At 39.5% G+C, this 18,859-nt stretch overlaps 1 protein-coding gene across 2 annotated transcripts in view; it reads right to left on the bottom strand.

Annotated features, from left to right (window-relative positions):
* Positions 1-17,867, bottom strand: part of NKAIN3 (sodium/potassium transporting ATPase interacting 3) — a 644,097-nt gene extending 626,230 nt beyond the window's left edge. Inside the window, exon 1 of one of the 2 annotated variants that reach the window (XM_074386695.1) lies at positions 17,210-17,867. In XM_074386695.1, coding sequence (XP_074242796.1) covers positions 17,210-17,263 — 54 coding nt within the window. In that variant the 5' untranslated portion in view covers positions 17,264-17,867. The remainder of the gene's footprint in view (positions 1-17,209) is intronic. The other variant, XM_003935525.3, reaches the window with a different exon arrangement.
* Positions 17,868-18,859: the final 992 nt, after the last annotated feature.

Here is an 18,859-nt window from a genome sequence, read left to right as displayed (position 1 = left end):
AAAATTTAAGTGTGCATAAAGAAAAAGGGAATAGGTTTGAAGACACAAATAAAATATATTTACTTTCATATTTAAATAAAATTACGTTATTTTAAATTTATGTTAAAATATGCAAATATTAAAAATGTTTGTTTTGCCAATGCCATGTACTAATTATGTGTCTACAGATGTTTACTGAAAGCTGCTCAGTTTATTCCTTTGCCTCCGATAATGGCTGTATCTACCTTTTTGGACAAAAGTATCCTCAGTCTACTCTATTCTACAGGTCTTCATAGAAATAATTTCCCAAATATTCTTCCATAAGCTTCACAACACATCTTGTTCAGACAAAAGTGTTTACAGAATTTGATTGTGCCTGGCAGTTGGTAGAAGAGACTAATTATAGAATAGTCACTTTCATGGCTTTACTATGAAGAGAAAAGCAAAGAAGTAGTAGAAAGAAGGATGTATCTACTCTCAAGCCCCAGATAGCAATCGTGAATAATTATTGGGGCAGCAGACAGTTAAGAATCCATCAGTTATACACTGACTTAAAATTAATGTCAGACTCCTTTTCTGTAATGGCACCTTTTATGTACCTGTTTTATCCAAAAGTGCTGCCATAAGCTGTATGTTTCTTTTTTTTTTGTTTTTAGGATTTAAATTTGATTTTTATTTTTCAGCAAAACTTCTTCCCAGGTGGTGGTGTTTTCTTTTTTTTTTTTTTCCTTTATTGCATTTTAGGTTTTGGGGTACATGTGAAGAACATGCAAGACTGTTACATGTGAAGAACATGCAAGACTGTTGCATAGGTACACACATGGCAGTGTGGTTTGCTGCCTTCCTTCCCCTCACCTGTATCTGTCACTTCTCCCCAAGCTATCTCTTCCACCCCTCTCCACGCCCGGCTGTATGTTTCTTATATCACTCTTTTCTTAGGTCAAGAAACTGGCCATGTTGGAAATACCACATCGTTTCTTTCTCAGCCATATGGGTGGAGAAAGCCAGATCATAAAACATTGCTCCAGGTGACCTCTAAGAGTCTCCAAAAGAGTGTCACACTCACAGAAAAATGTGACTAGTGAGAAAGATTCATGGTATGACACAGGCAGGCTACAGTCCCGGAGCAGTGGCATATGCACCATGATATTGCGATTTTACTGTCACAATGGACAACTGGACAGATCAAGCTGCAGCTGGGGTCTTCAGGGTGAGGATGCTGTATCATAAAGATTAGGATAGAAACCTCTGTGTCTGTATCTCTCTCAGTAGTAAGAACTTGACGCAGAGCACAAGCAGCAGCTGTAGCTAACTTTGGTACCAAGTAAACTCCAACTGCATCTTATTATATCCATAGGCCCAGACCAATAACATAAAGTACAATCACTGGTTAGCAGGTGCCAAACCTTGGGAACCACTAGGGAAGTTTGAGAGTCAAGTGGGGAAGGAGTGATGAGGAAATACTTTTGTAAGATGTCCAGGTTTCTCTAGTCAGCCATCTTTCAGTATTGTTATCTTTTTATTCCTCCCACTTCTAAAAAAGAGAGGTTTAAGTATTTAATTAATGTTTAAATGGATACCAACTGAAAAACTGAAGATAGTATACATACCATCTTGACTCTGTCGATATTGGGTCAGGAATTTGGATGGGTCAGAACATATGAAGTGGGACAATGATACCAGGAATGGAGAAAAGAGGGCAGAAGCAGGTGGCCATCGGGGTAATATGCTGCTTTCAAAATTCTGAGACAGCTCTTTAGAATGCGAATAATCCACCATTAGGCTAAGTAATATGAATTCCCTCATTTTTCCTTCTGAACTATTTCTAAATTAGTTTTTCCTTTAACTGTATAGTTTGCAAAAATACTTCACCATGAGAATCATGAAACTATCATATTCCTTTGTTTACATGTATCTGACCAATGATCAGTGGATTTCTGTATAGCATGCTATATTTAGGCATTCCAATATTTACTGCTTAAGAAAATGCTACATTTCTAATTCATCTTTTGTCTGTAGTTTCTTACTGTTTAGATCTTTGTACTCAGGACTTTCTTGTAAATTGGCATCATTGCATGTACTGAAGTTCATATATAAACAGGTAATATAGTCCTGCCCAAAACACCATTTCCTCTATACTTGAATGGAGAATAAGTCCGAAATCAGAAACTTCTAAAAAATATTCAATGATTTTTATTCCTTAAGTTTACATATGAAGATTATTAAATTTGCAACGGTTTACTACACTATCTTTTCATTCACATCTACTTAAATCTGGGCCACCCATTTCTAATGTCATCTGATTTTTGGCTACTATCATTTAACTTGGGTTAACTTATGTTACATTAAATACTGCTCCCAGAATGCTAGTCCTGTCATCTAGTTGTGATTCTTCACCCATCTACCCATGAGGTCAGCCTGCAGTACTCACCGGAGCACCTTGGAGAACAGAACGCTACAGAACAGCTGGCGGCCCCATCAGCGTAATTCTGATGCCTGTGGGATAACAGTTCTCCAGTGTTTTTTCTTTCATTTTGGGCCAAAAGCACATTGGCATTGCAGCTGACACTTAATCCAAATATATGTTTCAGATTACCACTTCATTTAATATAAAGCAAACTACATATTGACTAAAGAAGTGCATTTCTATTTTTATAAGAGCTTTGACTACCAATCTCCTAGAGGCATTTTAAACCTTTAATTGGTAGAATGAAAATTAACCAGCATTTTGGAATCAAATTAAATTTTATAACTAAAAATATAAAAAATATGAAGTTTAAACATCTTAAAATATATTTAAATACAATTATCTGTTTAGCCCTGATGTGGTCCACTAAATATGAAAACAATATTATTTCCTAAAGATAGTGGGACAAAAATTAAGCATTTGGAATTAGATTTCATGCAGATTTTTGCAACTACCAAACCAGTTATTCATGAATAAGAAAAATATACTAAGAAAATTAATATGCTCTACTTTGTGTTGTCTTAGAAAAGCCTACAAAAATTATACTACTTATATCTTTAATCAAAACTTCTGCCTTCTACTAAAAGTATCATTGGTAGGGAAGGGGTTAAAAAGTGTGTATAAAGACACTTTTGGTTGAGCCAAGCAAACATATTAATAATAGATGATCAATGTGCTTTTGTATGATGTAGGGTCTGTGAAATATTACAAAACGTTAAGTCTTCTACTTGCAAAATGTTTCAACAGAAGCATTTCAACGTGCGTGAAGAGCACATCCCTAAGGACAACTCCATCTGTGTATTTCCAACCACAGCTCTCTTGTAGATGAAAAGGCTGTTACAGGATCTTTGCAAGCCTCCTAATGGTTCAGTGCCTTCATCTAATGCTTCCCTCTAACTGGCCCTGCATTCAAGACATTCTGTCAGTGGTGTGGTTGCCACATCTAAATCTTTGGCAATCACAACAATACAAGGCCAAGGAAGAGTTTGCCAACAGACAGTAAAAAGAATTAGTGACTTAAACTTTTATAGAGAAAGAAGATACTTGTAAGTGTAGGTCCCAGTGGTATTAGCAGATTGTATCTGGACAGTGAGAAAACATTGTCAGAAGTGGTTCATCAGCTGGAGAAAATAGAGCATGCAAAAATTGCAGAATACTTGGTCTGCAGAAAGCTTGCATTTCATTCTTTTGTTTCAGGATAAATTGAGATTCCTCCTGAGGGAATCCAAAAACATATCAATCATGAGGAAAGCTATCCTCTACCAACAGAAATGGCAAAACAAAGCAAAAGAAAAAGCTGTGTCCCAGAGTTAGTATCTCTTCTTATTACTCAAGTCATCTGGACTACATTTTACAAATCGCATTTCATGTGAAGAAATTGCTTGCTAAAATAATTACTCTTCACAACAGGTTCGACCTAAGCCCAGAAGAGTGACTCTCTTTTTTAATGCTGTCATAAGATTACATACACACAGTTTTGTTATCTGTATTTCTACATTTCTCATGCTTTAAGCCGTAGCATAATATATAACTTCAACATACTGCTTAATTTTCCCACATTTCCATTTACTCATCTATAATTGAGAATATGTTAATATCTGGCTTATGAAAATGTTATAAGAATGATACAATGGAATTTAAGGTACAAGAGGATTTGGGTCCACATTGTAACACTGACTACTTTTTAAAATTTGGAAAAGAAATTTTGTGAGTTTTGGTGTTCTCTCAAATAAATCACCTTCTTGAAGCCTTCTTCAAGATAGAATATTTAGTATTTCAATGTGGGGACAATGAAAAATGCAGATCATCCTAGGCTGGAAGAACTAGATATGGGTGTCAAAAGGTATTTCGGTTGTTTCACCGTCGATTACTTGACATACTTTCAGAAGAAGCTAATTAGGATCAATAATGCCAACAGGTGGAAGAACTGGGTATGGGAGTAAGTCCACCTTTCCTCATGGGAACCAATCAACACTCACTAAGCAGAAATCACTTTCCCTCATAGTGAGAGATTCTAGATTCCAGTAAGTCACCTAGAAGTAAAACTTATAACTCATTATCAGTTCTGAATCATTTAGCCACAAATCAGTTACCAACAAATCAGTCATCATGCAATGTATGTGAACACTTTAGGGCAAGCGTCCCCAAACATTTTACATCGGGGGCCAGTTCACTGTCCCTTGGAGCGTTGGAGGGTCGCCACATACTGTGCTCCTCTCACTGACCACCAATGAAAGAGATGCCCCTTCCTGAAGTGTGGCGGGGGGCCGGATAAATGGCCTCGAGGGGCTGTAGTTTGGGGACGACTGCTTTAGGGAGATCCAAAAGCTATTATTAAGTCCAAAGGATTTAATATTGTAATTTTTTGAATATGAAAACTTCTCTATTATGTTTAAGCAATCTTATAGATGTACTCAAAGCAATAAATAAAACACTTAGGTTATGAAATATACTTTCTATACATGCATTAATTAGTTACATTAAAAGCTTATGAATCACTTCCAATTTGGAACAAGAAAAAAAAATTGGCTTTATGATGAAAGCCCCTGCCTTGTGATACGATGGTAAATAATTTAACAACTGGCCTGAGGAGCTAAAGGAGGGTATTTCCATGATATAATCACTTCATAAAAGATTTTTAGCTACCAATATGATGTTACTGGATATAGAATTGGGAAAAGATACTCAACAAATAGTCCTCTGTTATACAGAATTTTTACCATATAAACTGTATGTAAAATACATACTGTGTTGAATTAAAATAACTCCCAGAGCAGAGATAATAGTACACTGCAGTAAAATCATTAGAAAGTGTTGAGTTTTAAATATGTATACTTTTTTTTTTAATATAATTTAATTATAAGTTTATATAGTTAATTTTTAATAAAGCTCTATTTAACAACCGGCTCACACGATTCCCGGAAACATATCGGGGAACTCTCACCAGTTGGTACAAGTAATCTCCAGCTCATGACTGCCTCCATCTGCTGTTCACCATCCAGATAGAAAGCAAATGAATAGAAGATAGAAGAGACATCAGAGCAAGATTTTCATTCAGAGACATTTAAGAATCAACAGGAGAGACTTCAGTATTGAAGCATCACACACATAACTGCTTTGGAGTTAACGGCCCTAGATGAGTTCTTGAGGACCTCTTGGAGGTAAGAAATGTTACTTCTCATAAACTATGATTTGAAATAACTCCTTCATCAAGAATTTATGTGTTAAATATGCATTTGATAAAGAATTATCATTAACAACCATTTATATCTCCCACTGACTTAATGATGATCATTTACAGCTAGTTACCAGCACAGGAAACATAACTTGAGTTTAGCGCATTCCTGTTTGTACCTTAATTAACCAATTTAACCAATCAACAGCTGTGGCCTATGGCTTCCCACATGCAAACACATATTATACTAGATATTAATCAATACCAAAGTATTACTATGCCTCTCATTACTGGAATAGAAAGAAACTGTCAGAAATAGATTTATGACTTATCGTCACCCCTATTGAGCTCACATCTCTTACGAGAAACTGATGACTAAAATACTGTTCCAATACTTCTTGTTAATAAAGGAACAGAGCATTCTAAAGAATGTTACTCTATGCAGAAAAGAAAACATAACAATAATAATATGACTAACACTCCCATGATCTTCCCCTTGCTTCCCTTCACAATAAGCCATCTAATTCTTGCAATTACAGCCATTGTCAGTATTCCAACTCCTGCCACCCACCCACCTTCACCCTCATCTCCCTTTACCAAAAGATAAAATGTTTCTCCCCCAATTCAATGAACTGCAGATGCTCTTACCAGTGTCAAACAGGGCAGCGATGTACTAGTTCAAGTGTTTCACATTCCTCAACTTAAGTCAATGTCTTCGCCTGAGTTTTTTTTTTTTTATTACTATGCTCATCTTAAAATATCTATTCTCCTATACTCTATCAAGACCTAAGGTAAGAATGTTCCATTACAGGGCATTCACAGCCTACCTTCCATTTTATTTCAGTATCTTTGCAAAACATATCAAATTAAATATGTAAATTAGATAGTTTTTGCTATATGTCATTTGCTTGTACTACCATTTAATTAGCATTTTGAATACTAATCACTGATGAAATATTTTAGTCTAACATTATAGGCTGCTATAGATGCATGTTCACACACATTAACACCAATTAGTGTTAATGGGGATTAAAAGCAGGAATTTTTGATGCACCTAAAAGAGAAGTTATACTAAAGATAACTTTATCAAGTATTTGCCAGTCTTCCTAAAATTGACTTTCTCCAAATTGTTTGAAAAATGTCTCTTCTCCAAGATTAATGTTACTTTAAAGTGTAACATAGAAAGTATTATAAAAAATCAAAATAAGCAATAAAGAATAATTTGTGGTTTTCTTTTTAACTTCTCATTGTTGTAAAAAATACTACAAATCTTAACTTCCATATTAATCAGCTTTATTTTTAAAATATTTAATATATTTATTCTCCCATTCCATATCATCTGCACAATGTTATTAATAGCCAACTCTCAAAATGTAAAACCAAAAGCCACCGAGACTCCAGCACTATGCCTGGGCACCATTCGCGCGGGCAAAGCAGGTGCTGGATTTCTGTGTAACACATGAACACCTTTTGAGCAGTATACAGAGTAAACAAACTAATATTAATGCTTGAGCCAAATACACTCTACTTGTCTCCTGGATTCTTCAATGTTGCTGTTCTGCTGTTCGCTCCAGTTTTCCTCCTCACACTAAATTAGTTTCATTCAGACACTGGAACCTTGGAAAGAAGGGAAGGTCTGTCTCTAGCTCAATAACATCTTGTCTGTCATCATTTTCTCAAAGCCTCACAATTATGTGTTTTCCATTTTGATTTTGATTTTAATGAGTGATTTTTAGTAAGTGCTTGTAAACCTTATTATTTTGTTTCTTTTCTTTCTTTCTTTCTTTCTTTTTTTTTTCATAGTGTCTCACTCTGTCCCCAAGGCTGGAGTACAGTGGCACCATTACGGCTCACTGCAGCCTCAAACTCCTGGGCTCAAGGGATCCTCTCACCTCAGCCTCTCACAGTTTTGGGATTACAGGTCTGAGCCGCAATGACCAGCCAATCTAATTCTTTAAGCAAGATCATCATCTTCACCTGATAAAAATAAAAAGTAATTAGTTCAAATATGCACATGTAGATTTGTTCATTTTCCTTATCGCTCATCTAAACTTCTGCAAAGAAACCATGCAACGTTTATATCAACATGCATTTTGTCTCTAATGCCAAAATATTAAGTGGTATTAGCTAAATTTTTTAACTTTACATTATTTGAAATTCTTTCTTATATAATCTGGATATTTGTCCAACTTTTAGCGGCCAAAAACATACATTGCTACATTACAGCTAACATTTGTGTGAGAAAAGCAAAAAAAAAAAAAAAAGAACTAAGTAGTTCCTGTTTTAAACACAAAGACGATTGATGTTCTGGGATTCTGGGATAGAAAATAATTTCTTTCCCAAAATCCTATGATAAAGATTAACCTCTTGAGAGAAAAAAAAAAAAAAAAAAAGACTAGGCAAAAAAAAAAAAAAAGAAAAAAAAAGAAAAAGAAAAAGAAAGAAAATTCATATGTAAGTGACCAGAATAAAAATGATTTGATTAAAATGCATAATTTGAAAAAAAAAGCAATTCATTATTTTATAAAGAATAAAAAAAAACACAGGTATATATACTTTCTATTTCAGTGAATTTTGTTCATTTCTGTTTTCTTTCTTTTACAACCTTGAAATTTGCTTCATGAAGCCTAAACTACACATGTTCAAGGGTATGAATAAGTGTTGTTCATGGAATAGAAATTTTTCCCTATGGAACTGAGGATGCAGACCTGGAGAAGTAGGAAATAATTCTCTATTGGTAAGGTATTAAAGGGCAGCTGAAACAGAGATTTTTTTTTTTTTTTGAAGAGGAGTGACAGGATGGTTTCCACTTAAGGAAGATTAATCAGGCATTGTAGAGGGTGAATTCAATACATCTCTTGGCAGGGCAAGAAAGCTAAAGGGAGAATTTGGGAAAGGAGGTTTCAACCCAAAGAATTAAAAACAAATTAGGTTTTAACCAAAAGAATATGAAGTATTAATCAATAAAATAAGAGGTGAAATAAGTAACTGAAGCTTAAGAGAGAAAAGGTCTGATGTATGTTATAAATGTCATTGTTATATGTCTGGGAGACTTAAGTCATGAGAACTGCAGAACTTTCTTATGAATATGTATCAGAAGGACATATTCAAACTAATGCTGATCAGGGTTACAAACATAAGGTCTCTGGTTTGAGATTTATTACACAACATAGTGACTATGGTTAATAACACTGTGTTGTATATTTCAAAATTGCCAAGGGAGTAAATTTCAAATGTCTTGCCACAAAAAAAAAAAAATGATATGTGAGGTGATAAATGTGTAAATTAGCTTGTTTTAATTATTCCACATTCTATGCATATATCAAAACATCAAATTGCCTCATAAGTATATCCCATCATTATTTGCCAATTAAAAATAAAAATAAATTTGGTTTGTCAAGCAAAAATAGAAACATTTCTCAGCTTCAAAAATATGATCTAAAATCATTTTAGTGTGTCCTCTAGAAGAAATGTTGAACCATCTACTTCAAGTAAATCTTGAAACCATGAGGTATGAGCCCTGAGGCACTTTTATGAAAGCAAAGTGGTCTTCACTGTCCTGGGCTAAAGAAATAGATGCAGTGTTGAAAGGGGCTGTGAGGGGGCACCTGGCCCAATTCCTCCTCAGCCTTCTATCTGGACTCCCTCTTCAGAACAGAAGTGAACCTGATCCAGCCTACAATCTAAAAGAGCAGAGAGTCTACTGCAGATACAGCAGGTGCTACATGTGCAGAGGACAGGCAGTCTGAGTGACCGAGCTATTCAAGTTGGAAACACAACACTGCCTCTGATACAGACCACAGCCCTTGAAGAGCACCTTTGGATGGCTCCATGGTATCACAGACATTAAGCTTTCATAAGAGAAGCAACTAATTCTGAAACTTTACTTATGTATTTATTTATTTAGAGGCAGAGTCGTGTTCTCTCACCCAAGCTGGAATGTAGTGGCATGATCATAGCTCACTGCAGCCTTGACCTTCAAAGCTCAAGCAACCTTCCTGTAAGGCTGATGGCCTCGCTGGGAGTTCAGACATGCCCATCTCCTGCCCCGCTTGAAAATTAGAATATGTCAATCATCTAGCCCCACCTTGGAAATCCCCTCTGCACTAGGATGCCAATCATCTAGCCCCACCTTGGAAATCCCCTCTGCACTCAGCACTTAGCCCACTCACAGGAAGTCCCACCTCCCTGCCAATAGCAGCTCCCACCGTCCACATCCTGTCTCCCCAAATCCAAACACCTTCACTCCCTATAAAACCCCTCTCCTGAGAGGAAGCAGCGCGACTTCCCTGGCCCTTCTCCCCAGGGCCGCAGAACCTGGCCCGGGAGCTAAAATAAATCGGAATTGGCATCTAATTTTCTTGTGCTGGCCTCAGTTTCCTCATTTTTAACTTGGCGCTTATCTTCAAAGAATAAACTTTACACTTCTCACCTCATCTCCCAAGAAGCCAGGACCACAAGCATTCATCTTACTGTTTGGTTATTTATTATTATTATTTTGTAGAAACAGGGTCCCACCTTGTTGCCCAGGCAGGTCCCAAACTCCTGGCCTCAAGTGATCCACCTCAGCATATGCTCCCAGAGTGCTGGGATTACAAGGGTGAGACACCATACCCAGTAATCATCCTGAAATCTCAAAGAGCCAAGGACGTTCAGAGTGGCAACTCAGCTAAGTCTGCTCTCAACTTACCTTCAGAAATTGTGTTTGCCCCTACCAGGCTTATGAAGTATCCACCTTCTTTTCTCTTCAAGTTCTTCAGACCGAGGGGACTCTTCATTTGAGTAAACGTTCCCAAACCTTGATATACCTTAGAATCATGCAAGGAGCTTTCAATAATTGGAGTCTCTGGAGTTCTTCTCCAAAATATTTATGTCCAGTAGATCCTGGTGAGTTTGAGCCACTGTTGTTCAGAAGCTTCCATGGGAGACTCTGACACGGCTGATCCATAGACTCCCACGAGGGCAGCGCTCTGCAAGAGTTCTAAAGCCCAGCCTGTTGCTTCCGCTAGCCTAAGAACTTAACCCTTTGACTCTAATTTTTGCTGCCCTGACTTGATCTCAGCCCTCTGCCACACGTCAACCCAAATCCATATGCACATTGAACATAAGCATTTCTTTCACCTTTTAAGTGGTCTTAATGAATCCTAGGTTTGTCCTCCCTTAAAACATACTCCAGACTAGCTTTCTCTGTGTATTAAGTTGCTAGAATTTCTTTGTACCACAACCAAGTGGTTTAAAACAAGTGCGGCAACTTATCTCACAGTTCTGGAGGCTAGAACTCCAAAATCCAGGTGTCAGCAGGGCCCACTCCCTCTGAAACCTGAAGGGTCACCTTCCTTGCCTTTCCCTGGCTTCCAGGTGTTTGCCAGCAATCCCAGGCTCATTCCAATCTGTAGTCTTCACATGGCACCTTGGAAAAAGGGAAGATCTACTGTCTCTCTAGCTCAGTAACATCTTGTCTGTCATCTTATTCCCAAAGCCTCCCAATTCCGTGTTTTCCATTCTGATTTCGATTTTTATTTTTAATGAGTGATTTTTCTCTCTCTGCATCTTCAGTGTCCTTCCTCTGTGCTTCTTTGTGTCAAATTTCCTGGTTTTAATGCTATCAGTCATAAGGGATTAATGACTTCATTTTAGCTTAATTACATCTATAAAAACCCCATTTCCAAATAAAATCACATTCTGAGGTATGGGGAGTTAGGGCTTCAGTGTATCTTTTTGGAGGGCAAAATTCTTCCCATAACACTCTTCTTAGTCCTTTACTGTCAGAGAATTCTCTTATTTACTCAATTATTCATAAAAACAAAATGTGCTGTTAACTGAAGGGTCTATGTCACTTATTACAACTAATCCATGTTAACCGTATCACTGTTAATGCTAATTTAAATGACTGCTTAGTACTTCACTAAACATTTAATAAAATTATTTGTTAATTTATTCTCATGAAATAAAATGACTCTCTTGCTACACCATGATTTACATGCCATGGAAATCACTTCTTATGCTGACTTTGTCTCTACAGACCTGGCTTCCTAGGACAGAATTCAAAAGTATGACAATTCATGTATTTTTAATAATTATCATATTAAAATGACAGTTTTGCTTTTAACCTCTCAGAAAAAAAAAATGAAAAGATACAATCTGATCATTCTTGGCATATATCCTTTTTACTACCGATGATTCCAGCATTACGTTTTTTGTGTTTTGTTTTACCTTTCTCTTGAAACGTCGGCCCTATTTTTAAAAGTAAGTTGATTCTTTCCAACCTCTTCTTCCGTATCCTTTGTTGGCTCCTTGTTCTCTACTCACTCGGTATTAAGTCCTGTCTTCAGTTCTAGTCTCAACTATCTACTCTCTCCCAAGGTGATCCCATCCAGGGCTTTTTAAAATACCAATATTGTTCATGATTCCTAATTCTCAATATGCAGCCCACGCTTGTTATCTGGGTTCCACACTCATCAACCTGAAAGCTACTTGGTCTCAAGTGTTGGAATCTTAAAGTATCTAAAACAGAACCCTAATGTATCCAAACACATCTGCTGGACCTGTACACACACACACACACACACACACACACACACACACACACGCACACACACAAAATACCTAAGCACCAGAATTCATTTTGTCACTTACGTTGTAACCCTTCTGTATCGGCTGGTGCAGAATGATTTCAATACCAGTCACAGTAAAACTCAAGTCTCATTAATAGCCAAAATTTGAATCTCACAACTTTTATCTTTTCTAAGTTTCATAACATGAACCAGAGTATTGAAATAAAGAAAGAGAATGGAAAGAAAATGATTGAGAATTATCATGCACAAGAGAAGAAAAGAACTATTAAAATTAAAACTGTGTCAAAGCCAAAGTGTCAGTATAAATACATAGTAAAAGAGAGATATTTCGGCATTCACTGTCCAATATCTGTGATGGGTGAGCCTCACCTTTCATAGCACTTAGTTAAAAATATTTACCACGGCTACACTACCCCTCTTCAGACACCTCTTAACACATATATCTCAGCTTTCTATTGTCACAGGTGCTTTGCTCACAGATGATTTGAATGTGGTAATGGAGAGAAAGTTACCTAAACTTCATTTCCACTGTGAGAAAAAAAAAATGTGGGTTTTCTTTAATATGAAATGATGTTCTCCATTTATTTATTAACTTATTTATTCATTTTTAGATAGAGAGTGTCACACTGCCTCCCAGGCTGGAGCACAGTGGTGGCATCAGAGCTCCCTGCAGTCTCAATCTCCTGGGCTCAAGCGATCCTCCCACCTCAGCTTCCCACGTCGCTGAGACTAGAGGCACAAGCCACCTTTCCTGGCTAAAATTTTTAAAAAGTCTTTGTAAAGACAGGGTCTCACTATGTTGCCCCGATTGATCTGGAACTCCTGGCCTCAAGCAATCCTCCCACCTTGGCCTCCCAAAGTGCTAGAATTATAGGCACAAGCCACTACAGCCAATTAGATGTTCTCTACAATACAAATTACACATCTATGAGTTAAAAACTGCTTTATTTTCTCTAAATCTTGTAGAGTTTCTAGTACCATAGATATGTCCAGAGTTTTGAGGTTTATTTCCCTAATTCCTAGGTCTAATGGTAATCAGACCTTCACTCTGAAGTGATGCAAGATGCAATGAATGTCCATGGGTAATAATGACATCCAGAGACAAAGTTGCGTTGAACATGCCTTGGAGATTGACCTTGACCTCTGTGAGGTTGGACAGATGTCTAAAGCTCCGTGGGAACAATGCCTGCCAAAATTAGTTCAGTGCTTCACTGAGGCTCATCTCAGAAAATGGCTCTGAAATAGATGTGGTGTGTCAGACTTTGAAACCATGCAATTAAGGTTTAACTGTGGTACCTGAAAATAATGTGCCAAAAGCATATGATCAAGTGTTTTTTTTTATGTATAGATTACACATATCTAATGATAATTATATACAGTATTATAAAGCAAGCAAAACTGAAAGCATCTGTTCAAAAAAGTATGCTTAAAGGCTCTCGGATGACTTCATGAATCAGTGACACATTAACAAATCTCTTCTTTTCAAAAAAAGATTTATTTTACATAGTTTGGACCTGGATTCATGCTTTGTACTTTCTCTTTGATTTCATCTAGCAAAATCAGGAGGAGCACAAACAAAAACCATGAGACAAACATCTTTGGAGTGGAAGACTGGAGAAAAAGTAATGATGAAAGTCAGCCAGATAAGTGGAGTAAAAAAAGTAGAAAATGACTGAGATTTTGCAAACCAAAGCTCATCCACAGCTACAAGCTTGAGAAGGATATATTTTCTCCAAATAGATTTTCCCATTTGAGTTTTTATTTGCCCACTCCAGACAGTAGTTCAGATAAAATGGGAATAAAATAATAAAAAGCTTTTGTTTCTTTAACTTTCAGGAGGAGCTAATGTGATATCTATTGAATGACCTCTCCAGTCAAGCCTTCATCATAAGCATGTAGATTATCTTCAGCACATGTGTTCTCCCAATGCCATCCCCTTTCAACACCCACACTAGTTTACTGCCTCATAACCACCATTGTCTGAAAGTTGATGGAAGCAGAAAAAAACATAAAAGGGCAAAAAAGACAGTTGCTTTCAGTGGCAAGTGTACCAGATCTGGGAAACAGGGGTCCCTACCCTAATATACGCTGAAGCAGGCATATATGGGCTTAGAGTTAGAACTGCTTTTGTTAGATTTTTAGGAATTTTGTGAGCCAGTTGTTAAGTCATTATTAAAGATTGAATTATGCAAACTTAAAGAAATCCTACTAAAAAAGGTACTGAATAGTTAACACTTACTCTTTCCTAATTATTTGCTGTATTTTACTTTATCAATGCTTTTGAGGTTATGCCTATTTTATGTGTATGATGGAAATGCTATAAAAAGATACATTTGAAATTGACCAAAGTGGGAGTAGTTGCACCGAATAATTTGGCAAACTCTGCAAATCAGTGGTTGCTTACTGTTTTGTTGATTGCCCAGACTTTTTAAATAAAGGAGAAATATTTTAAATAGTGCATATTAAACCTAAAAATGTGTCATGTCTATAGACATTGTCAATAGCATGAAAGAAACGGAGGAAATAATTTTTAAGTATTTGAAAACTGGTATCCAATTCAGCCAAGAATCTGTTCATGTAATTGATGGAGATAAGTTTCAATGTTTTCTTCCATGCTTCACTTTCCTCTTTCTTTTTAAAGCAAACAAAAATATTAACCAGCATTCATGTCAGAACTACAAAACTAAGAGTTTGTCAAACTCAGCAAACAGATTCTGCCAGAATTAAATGGCTATATGGAATACACATTAAAGACTATTACATATTGTACTATTGCTATCGTTTGTCAATTGAGAGCTACACATCTTTCACATAAAGAAGATTATCTTGTATGATATTATAATGTAATATATACATTTGTTTTGTTTACAATCCTGTTGTTAAATGTTTACCATCACCCCAATATCTCTACCATCCAAAAACTATTGATTGAAAACCTGTTTACCTCTATGAATACCAACTTCCATATGTACAAACAAATGAAATGAGTATCTACATCAGAGGATAGTTTTAAAAGTCAAAAGAAATGTTTATGTCAAAACCCTGTATGGATTGCAAATATTAGGTATTTTCAGAAATTCAGCAAATATGTTTCCGTTTCCAATATGAGCTCTAAGTGTGCAAATATCACTAGTGCTATGGTCTCTGCCCTCAAGCTGCTTACAATCTAATGCTAAGAAATATGTGTAAATGAGTTAAAATTACTTAAGAGAGTACCAAATGTTCTATACCAGAGGAAAAAGTGAAGTCCTATGAAATTATAGGAATATAAGGGATTTTACCTGGAGCACCAAGGAAGACTTCATTTTTAAAAAAAAATGGAATTTTGAGGTAAGCTTTGACATACAAGTTGCATCTGTATCAACTGAGAATGTGCACTTGGAAAGGGGGCATACTTGGCTGGTGGGTGAAAATTCAAAAACATTATCATCACAAATATTTCAATGCCTGTTAAGAAAATCGTAATTGCATTGATAAATCTGCTACGTAAAAACCTTACTTATTATTTCCATGCAAAATAGAAATTATGCATTCTAGATTATGCAATACAGCAGGCCTATCCATACTCTTAATCAAGGGTTGACTACATGTTTAGTCAGCTTTGCCAACTTACAAGCCGTGTCCATTTCCACAAACCAAAGTACAACTCAAGCTCCTGACTTCTTAGTGAAAGCAAGCATGTTGTAAATTTTTAAAATTATTTTCCAAGAAAACTATTAAGTATGTTTGATTCAAGTATTTCACATGACAGAAGGCGCTATGCAATAGAATTTAAAAGTGGCCTTGGTTTCAAACCTAGGAATACGTAAATTATGCATGCATTACGTGAACAATGAAGGGCATACCCAAAGTGAGGTTTTCATGAAAGACTGGCACACTGAGGCAACAGAAAAGTGAAAACATTCTAAAACCTTCATGTGAACAAAGACTGACTACTAAAAAGCACGATTTTATCCCTCAGTTAATAAGTCTTGCAAGAACATTACTAAGTAAAGTTCATTGCGAGCATTTTCCTCTCGCTTGTCAAAATATGCTAGTTATATATTTGTGACTTGAAAAAAATACAATGCTTCGAAGAAAGCTTGGCAGAGTACTCAGAATCTGTCTTAAGTATAACGCAAGGGAGATGTCTATTAATCTTTCACACACAAAGTCTGATTCAAAAGTTCTGTGGCCTTGACCTCAAGTGACCATGGAATAGATAAAGAGCCAGTCCAGGATCCAAAGGGATTAAGAGGAGCATTTGCTCTGCTCTGAAAGGCCCTTTTTTTCTCCACTCTGGTTTCTAACTTCCCATTACACAACTCCCTCTGCAAGGCACCGCGCCAGTGGAGCCCGTTCACTCTGTTCTCTCCTTAATGACAGCTGTCAGTCTGTCACCGCCTGAACATGCAACATTTCAACAAAATCCAAAGCCGAATTCAAAGGGCAGGGGCTGAAGCACACAGCCTGACCTCCTTCCTGGAGGTCCCAGACTCCTTTACCATCACCTTTCAACCTGCAGAAGGTAAGAACCACCTCACTCTTCACTAAAGCATTGAGGCCGTTTCTGTCGCCTCAGAACCTGAGCATTCCCACGCATTGCGTAATTAAGCAACATTCCTGGAAATCATCCCAAGAAGAAGGAGCCCGCAAGTCCCCTTATAACTTCAGCACGAACGCGAAGGGTGCTAAAGCCAGGTGTCAGATCAAGGTGGGGGAAATCGCTCACTCCCCCTGCTCCTGGACTGCAACCCCTGGACCGCGTGGCGACGCCCGGCGGGAGCGCGGCGAACCCCAGCGCGCGGGACCAGGAGTGAGACCGCGCCCTCCCGCAGGGCAGGGGCTACCCGGCGAGTGGAGGGCAGTGCGAGCTCAGCCGCGCGGAGGATAGGGCAGTGCGAGCCGAGCCGGGCGGGGAGCCCTGCTCACTCATTAGCCCCCGGCCGGGAGCTGCGGAACCGCAGAGGAAGCCGGAGAGGCCGGTCCTGAAGCAGGGACCTGTCCTGGGGCAGGGGCGCGCGGGGCACTCACCAACTGCAGCGCGCAGAGGCAGATGAGCGAGCAGCGCCCGGTGCAGCAGCCCATGGTGCCGGCGGCGTCCGAGCGGCTCTGAGGGCCGGGGATCCGCGTCCTCCGCCGCTGCTGCCTCCTGACTCCGGAGTAGTCCTTGCCTGGCCCGGCCCAGGCTCCCCGGCCCCGCGGCCGCCGCTCGCGGCTCCTGGGCTCGGGGCTAGAGCCCGCCTTTGTTAGTTTCCCGGCGGGGCTGGCTGAGGTCGGTGCGGCGCGCACTGCCCGAGCGTCTGGCGGGGGTCCCTGCGTCCCACTGTGCAGGTCTGCTTCTTGGGGAGGGGGAGCCGGGCAGGCGGGCGGGGCGGGGGGCGGAAGGAGGCTACAGATGGTGAGTGGGTGAATGTCTGTTTAGGGGAGGGGAGTATGTAGGAGGTGGGCGTCTGGAAAGTGGAGTGGGCTGTCTGGGTCCGGGTGTGTGTGTGTGTGTGTGGTGGGAGGGGAAGAATGAAAGGGAGTGCCGCTGGGGAGGATCTGCCTGTCTAGTTAGGAGTCTTTGGGGAGACAGGAAGAGGGACGGAGAGAAAAGAGAATGAATATGAATGAGCGTGAATTAGGGCGGCCGGCTGCGTTGGAGACCCTCGTTGACCGGTGTAACTGGCTAGACCCAGCTGGGCTTTCTCGCTGAGGGTTGTGCTGGGGGTTGGGAGGGTGGTCGTTGCGTTTGCAGGGGAGGGGACACGGCTTAGCTGAGCTGTCCCGGAGGTGGCGAGGATGGGAGGTGGGACGGCGTGGGGTCGGGGGAGGAAGGGCCGGACGCTAGACGCCGGGTGTGGGCTGGCGCGGCGGAGCGCGAGACCGAGCTCCGGAACCTGCCCGGCTGCGAGGGGGCCTGCGGGCGCTGCGCGGGCGAGTGTGATCAGCTGGCGCTGGGCAAGCAGCTCGGGGGTCTCCGAGCCGAGGTCGCTTCTGGCCGCCGCAGCCGGTTGCCTGGAGGGCGCCCCTGCTGGAGTCTGAAAGGGGAAGTTGGACAGAGTTGGTTGGCAAAGGGCGCTGCGGCGGAGAGATGCACCGGCCCAGGGCGCGGGGACTAGCCAGGACGCCGCGGGGAGACCTGGCTCGGGGTTCTCAACTCACAGACCATTTGACATCCTCACCAGAAGGGAGAAAAGAGAAGGCAAGGAAGAAGATGAGTAGCTTTTTCTAGAAACGGAGAAGGTTTCCGGAATAGATATAAATTTATCTTCACAGAAATGAATTAATTGTTTGAGAAGGATTTGGAAATCAGATCTCGGATAGTTAAGATACGGACAAACTGTGAATCCTGTGGAAACTCTCTCACTCTCTCCCACTTAATAGAACAGGGCGGAGGTGTTCTGCAGAGGATTCAATTTCATCAGGGCTCAAAGTGAGATTTCATGGGCGCATTTGTTGTACCAGGTGGAACTGCGCAAGGCGCTCAAAAGCACACCAGCGCAGGGAACAAGCCCGCAGGCCAATTATCTCGGAAAAGGCTGTCTTCAGAATTTGGCACAGAAACCCTATTTCTAGCCCACTGCTGCCCTCCTGGGTTCTTAGCGGTAGGTTGGTAAGAAAAGGCAAGACATCTTTGCGTGTTTAATACTTTCACTCCAGACATGGAAACTGCTCAAACCATTATTAGTTCAGGCATTA

Source organism: Saimiri boliviensis, chromosome 15, assembly GCF_048565385.1.
Source record: "Saimiri boliviensis isolate mSaiBol1 chromosome 15, mSaiBol1.pri, whole genome shotgun sequence".
NCBI lineage: Eukaryota > Metazoa > Chordata > Mammalia > Primates > Cebidae > Saimiri > Saimiri boliviensis.
The sequence above is the reverse complement of the archived record's forward strand: the minus strand, read 5'-3'. Positions and strand labels throughout refer to the sequence as shown.